Source organism: Gymnoscopelus braueri, assembly GCF_963280865.1.
Source record: "Gymnoscopelus braueri genome assembly, chromosome: 20".
Taxonomy (NCBI): domain Eukaryota; kingdom Metazoa; phylum Chordata; class Actinopteri; order Myctophiformes; family Myctophidae; genus Gymnoscopelus; species Gymnoscopelus braueri.
Genome location: NC_137622.1, coordinates 3,260,380 through 3,266,969, shown reverse-complemented (window position 1 = coordinate 3,266,969; position 6,590 = coordinate 3,260,380). Strand labels below are relative to the sequence as shown.

General features: G+C 44.5%; 1 protein-coding gene across 1 annotated transcript in view; it reads left to right on the top strand.

Annotated features, from left to right (window-relative positions):
• The window catches only part of LOC308076606 (endothelin receptor type B-like), an 18,288-nt gene extending 11,960 nt beyond the window's left edge, over nucleotides 1–6,328 (top strand). The window contains exons 3-8 of the mRNA XM_080417013.1: nucleotides 1,075–1,187; nucleotides 2,091–2,295; nucleotides 3,400–3,549; nucleotides 4,139–4,272; nucleotides 4,775–4,883; nucleotides 6,144–6,328. Of these exons, the coding sequence (XP_080273139.1) occupies nucleotides 1,075–1,187; nucleotides 2,091–2,295; nucleotides 3,400–3,549; nucleotides 4,139–4,272; nucleotides 4,775–4,883; nucleotides 6,144–6,281 (849 nt within the window). The 3' untranslated portion in view covers nucleotides 6,282–6,328. The remainder of the gene's footprint in view (nucleotides 1–1,074; nucleotides 1,188–2,090; nucleotides 2,296–3,399; nucleotides 3,550–4,138; nucleotides 4,273–4,774; nucleotides 4,884–6,143) is intronic.
• The last annotated feature ends 262 nt before the right edge of the window (nucleotides 6,329–6,590 follow it).

Genomic DNA, 6,590 nt, shown 5'->3' with positions numbered 1-6,590 from the left:
GCCGATGTAAACGGATGCAACGTGTTGTGAGCCAGTAGATCTGCTATTTTGGAGATTTGTGAAAAATGTGGAATAATCTTTTTAACACCACAAATCTTATGGGGCCGGTCGCTGGCATAAAATCTGTGGCTATCAATTTGGGGGTCCTTGACATGAGAATGTTTGAGAAGCACGGCCATGCTGTACTTGTACTGTTGTGCTTGGCTTTAGCTGCTGTGACATAAAACACATTCTTGAAGGTTGAAACAACAACAGCGGACACATGGAAGAAAGTGTCCCTGCCTGAACCCCAGACAGCCAGTGTTCATGTACAGCAGTGGTTCTCAAACTATGTCACGTCAAGGACCCCGAAATTTACACATATTAGCCTGCGGACCGCCATTTGAAAAGATATCATCAGTATTGATTTAACTCTGAGAGTGTGCAAGTGGAACCAAATGGACCCATACTGACCCATAAGGGTCAATTTTGTTCCTATCCTAACTATCAATCATTTGGCTGGGCACCCCCTGGAACCCCCTCAAGGACCCCTTGGGGTCCACACACCCCCACTTTGAGAACCTCTGATGTACAGTACACGCAAAACTGACTGAAAAGTATTTTATGTGGAACACAATAAATGTTTCTCGAGACAAATAGTTCTATCATGAAACATGTTTGGAGCCATGTAAAAACGTAGGTGTAGGAACGTTATTTTATATGAAGAACAACGTAAACATGTAACCTGAAGTTTTGGAGTTGTCTCCCTTTATTCTCACTGATGCAACTTTCCTCCTATTTCCCTGAGGCAGCTCTTAGCAGACGTCTAATCTAATCATACCTTCCGCTACGTGGATGTGTTCCCACTTTAGCTCCTTATGTTTAACCTAATGTCACATTCTATACGAATGTACATATCTTGATTTATTTTTGTATGTTCTCTTAAACATGCATGTTTTTTTCATCCTGCTCTCCCTCTCCCTGCCTGCCCTCTCATTTTTCAAAGTTGAGGACTGTTGCATTTTCCTGCTTATTTCCCTGACGCAGCTCTTAGCAGAGGACTGATGCGTCTTTCCTCTTATTTCCCTGATGCAGCTCTTAGCAGAGGACTGGCCCTTCGGTGTCTACATCTGCAAGCTCTTCCCGTTCATCCAGAAAGCCTCGGTGGGAATTACTGTCCTCAGCCTGTGTGCTCTGAGCATCGACCGGTCAGTGGAAGCCCATTTACTCTACACACAGACATACGTGCGCGCACACAATTTACATATCATATGACCTTGATATTAACGAATTAAAACCAGGAAAGCATCATTAGATTTTTGCGTTGGCTATTCAAAAACAGTACAAGCTCACAGCGGGTCACTTCGTGCCGCGCTGCGAACTTGTACATCTGCTGTTTTTGAACATTTTGGAAAAATCGCGAAAGTTTCAGAACTACTAATTCAGGAGGCATTCTGTGGAATCGGCCTCATGGAGGCCTTTTAATTTGTCTGTGTCTTTTTCTGTTGTGTGAATGCATGCGTGTCTATGTGTATGTCTGTTGTGTGTGTGTGTGTGTGTGTGTGTGTGTGTGTGTGTGTGTGTGTGTGTGTGTGTGTCAGTGGTGTAAAGTAACTAAGTACATTTACCCAAGTACTGTAGTTAAGTACAATTTTGCGGTACTTTTTACTTTACTGAAGTATTTCCAATTTTCAGTACTTTTACTTCTACTCCACGATATCTCAGAAGCAAATATTGTACTTTTACTCCACTACAATTATTTGAAAACTTTCGTCACTAGTTACTTTGCAGATATACATTTTTATATTATAAAACAAACATTAACCACTTTAGCCCTATTTTATACCTAGGCTATTTGAAAATAGCCGATCTATAAGCTCACAACAGCTTTACATTTGAGCTTGTAGATCTGCTATTTTCAAACATTTTAGGTACTTTTGGTACTTTAAGTATATTTTGATGCCAATACTTTTGCACTTTTACTCGAGTAACATTTTGAACACAGGCCTTTTTACTTGTAACAGAGTATTTCTACATGGTGGTATTGCTACTTTTACTCAAGTAAAATATTCTACTTCTTCCACCACTGGTGTGTGTGCGCGCGCGTGCAGCTACCATGCAGTGACGTCGTGGAGCAGGGTGAAGGGGATGGGGATTCCTCTATGGAAGGCGGTGGAGGTGACGTCCATCTGGCTGGTGGCCGTGCTGCTGGCGGTCCCCGAGGCGCTGGCCTTCGACATGACCGAGATGCCCTACAGGGGCGCCAAGCTGCGCGTCTGCATGCTGCCCCCCGAGCAGAGCACCAGCTTTCTGCAGGTATGATACAAGCAGTGGTTCCCCCCCCCCCCCAAAATTCAATATTCAATCAGTTATATTTGTCACTTCAGGTACAAGCTTTCACCTCATTTAATGAAAAAAACAGTTAAAAGCTAAAAGTTAAAAAGCATAAAGCACATTGTTATTTCATAAATCCCTTTACTATGAACATTGTTGCTTCCTGTGTTCACGTGATGTCACTGCACTATCTCTGAGAAGTCAGAGATAGTGACAAAGAGCAGCGTTTCCGGTCAGGCGTTTCAGGATCATTATGCTTGTGAAACAACTCTGTGTTGGACTGTGTTCATCAACACCCTAAAATATAGACATGGTCAGTGGTGGACAGTGACAATGTACATTTACTTGAGTATTGTGCTCAAGTGTGTGTTTTGAGTATCTGTACACTATTTGAGTATTTTATTATTATTATTATTATTATTGGGTACTTTGTCCACCACTGTACATGGTGCCTTTTCTTATCCTAGTATCGCCAGGGTGGAGCTAGTGAACCCAAAAGATGCCTGCTTTACATTTGACATGTCTGCTTTTCATAATATTCTCAATATTGAATTACTTTCAAATAAGGTAATGTTAGCATTCTTCTTGCTAAACGGCAGACTAACGTTTCCCAAAGGATTCATGTGTGCACAGCCCACTTCTGCTTTGACTTTAGGCCTTCCAGTGGATTTATAAACTACGAACACACCGCAGGAATGTGCGAAACCCATCTCTGTGTTAGTAAATAAATGCAAATGCTAAGAGAATAGTGAATTTCTCGAGAAATATAGCCGTCTATAACTGGATGTCATTGCATAATTCTGATCGTGAACAACCTCAAAGTGACTGCACATGGGGAAATCGAGTGATTGAAAACCAAGTTAATTTCTTTTCCTGTTTTTCGTTTAATTCTCCCGGCTCTGATGACAGAACCAACGTACTGAAATGATCCTTTTCCATCAAGCAGCACATTTTCTGAACTGAAAACATCGTCGTTGAAACCACAGTCAGGAAACAGGCAGGAGAACCAATTCTCCCAAATCTTGTCTTGAGTAAATCCACATGTCCATTCTCTTAGCGGGCGTGTCTTTATGTTTTTCCCCCCAGTTCTACCAGGATGTGAAGGACTGGTGGCTGTTTGGCTTCTATTTCTGCCTGCCGCTGGCCTGCACCGGTGTCTTCTACACGCTCATGTCCTGCGAAATGCTCAGTCGCAAGAAAGGCATGCGCATCGCACTCAATGACCATATGAAACAGGTACGTACATGAATGCTCTCTACTGAGACTGAATTTGAATCCTGAAAAGTAACAGTCTTGCACATATGAGGTTTCCACCCGATATACGATATACAACACACAACATATTATCTACGTTATATGTCTCAATAGGACAGAATAATTGGCGTCATACTTTAAGGGACAGCAGTGGCCCAGGAGGTACAGTAGAGTGGCTGTCTGGGAATCGGAAGGTCCCCGGTTCAATCCCCGAATTCTCCAGGCTTCCTGTCAAGGTGTCTATGAGCAAGACAATGGAGCTCCATGTGTTCCCTCTGTGAAGCACACTGCTAGGTCAAACAGAGTAGTGGACTCTAAGGATATTGTATTCCTCTGCTTTTGCACATTTTTGACTCTGACAAAAAAATAATCTTATCCAGTATTATTATCTTTAGTTTATCGTTCTGATTGCTACTACCATGTCGTTGTATTGTTTTGTATTGTATTGTTTTGTAAGCACACTTCTGCAGAACAGGCCTCACCAACATTTCGCTGCATGTACTTAGGTGCTAAGTAAGACAAATAAAACCCTTCTTGATTCTTGATCGTCTCTTTTCACGTGTGTCTGTAGAGGAGGGAAGTTGCGAAGACGGTGTTTTGCCTGGTGCTGATATTTGCACTGTGCTGGCTGCCTCTTCATCTCAGTCGTATTCTGAGGAAGACTATTTACGACCCGAATGACCCCAACCGCTGTGAACTGCTCAGGTAAGCACCTACAGACAAACACACAAACAAACACGCACGCACGCACGCACGCACGCACGCACGCACGCACGCACGCACGCACGCACGCACGCACGCACGCACGCACGCACGCACGCACGCACGCACGCACGCACGCACGCACGCACACACACACACACACACACACACACACACACACACACACACACACACACACACACACACACACACACACACACACACACTTACCTGTACAGGTGTGGCACTCAACATCAGCAAAACCATCTCCCTGCATTGTTAATGCACTATTCCATGAAAATACCACGCTTTCGATGCTCGACTGATGCAGACAATAATCCACAATGACCTGCTTCCTTACAGTATAGATATGCAGGAACACACACACACACACACACATACATACTGCATCTTCCCTGATGTCACGTTAGGGTCATGAGAACTCATTGTTCTCTGCTCTCACATCCTGTTGACCTGGCGGTGAACTTTGACCCTCTCTCTTCAGCTTCCTGTTAGTCATGGATTACATCGGCATCAACATGGCGTCTCTGAACTCCTGCATCAACCCCATCGCTCTCTACTTTGTCAGCCAGAAGTTTAAGAACTGCTTCCAGGTCAGACAGCACACGCACGCATGCGTCTCTCCCACACAGGCACGCACGCACGCACGCACGCACGCACGCACACACGCATGCAAGCACGCACAGTCACACACGCACACGCACATGCACGCACGCACACACATACACACTATTGCTGTGTAATGTATTACAAATTATTATACCCAGGTTACTGTATAGCTATTGATTTAGGGCCTCAACTATCAATTATTCTATCAATTACTTTTCTTAATCACATAATGGAGAAGCAGGGTTTAATGTTTTTTTCATTTTATTTATACATCAACTAATCGATTAACCACTTAAAGGACCACATCACCCATTTTCTACCGTATCTTCTAGTGATGAGCGGGCCGACCCGTAACCCGCGGGTCCCGCGGGTCAACCCGCGGCGCGGGTGGTCGAGTCAGGATTTCAGAGGCAATTATGCGGGCTGTGGGTGAGCGGGTCAGCCGCTCTCACACGCCAAAAAAAATATATATATATATTTTGAACAACATATGCTTGTTTATTTAGCCCATGACAATGTTGTGCTACTGTAGACATTTAAAGCGACTTTGGGTATTTAAAAGAGCGCTATAATATATATATATATATTCCCACCGCGGGTCGTGGGGCGGGTTGAGCCATAGATTTATATATGGGTTCGCGGGGCAGGTTGGGGTGGGTTGGGTTGGGTTGGGTTCCGTGGCGGGTTGGGGCGGGGCGGGTCATGAAAAAACCGACCCGCACATCACTAGTATCTTCAAATATGTGGTCCTCACTAATGCTCATGATAATATGGTACCATTTTTGTCTACTCAGTCTCAGAGGAGGGCTGTTCAGAAACCCGCCTACCAGTAACATCATTGGTAGGCAGGTTTGGTCATTTCACAATGGCTTCTATTATAGCACGCTAACTTTCCAGGAATTGAAAGCCTGCAGTTTCTATTTGCTTGGATTCCCCATTGATGATGTCACTGGTAGACAGGTTTCTGAACTGTTCACAGCCCTCCTCTGAGACACAGATTGAGTAGACAGAAATGGTGCCGTCTTAATTATAAGCATTAGTGAGGACCAATTATATGAAGATGGGTGAAGTGGTCCTTTAAGCCCTATTCTATACTTTGTCTTGCAACGGTGTCATGCATTGGGACACATTGTGAGCAGGACACATTTTATCCATTTACCAAAAAATATATATATAATTGGTTTGATGTACTGTTGCAGCCCTTGACAGAGTGTTTTGTGTGTTCTGTGTTCTGTGTTCTGCAGTCGTGTCTGTGCTGCTGGTGTTACAGAACGTCTCCCATCGATGAAAGAGGCTCTGGCATCCGCTGGAAAGGCTCCTGTCATGGAAACGGACTGGATCGTACCAACTCACGCTCCAGTCAGAAATACAGCTCCACATAGACACACACATGCATACGCGAGCGAGCAAGCGCGTGCACGTACGCACGCACACACGCACGCACGCACGCACACACACACACACACACACACACACACACACACACACACACACACACACACAGACTCCTCTACAAAGCCTTTAGTATAAATCAAATGTTGAGAAAGCAATCTTCACTGCCGCAGACTGTGCATCAGACTGTTCACCGCTGTGCTAGCTAGCAGTAAAAGACCAGCCAAGACATGGGCCCACACGATGACCTGCTTACCACTGTTAAAAAAGCGAAAACTGAGGTGGTACGGCCACATCAC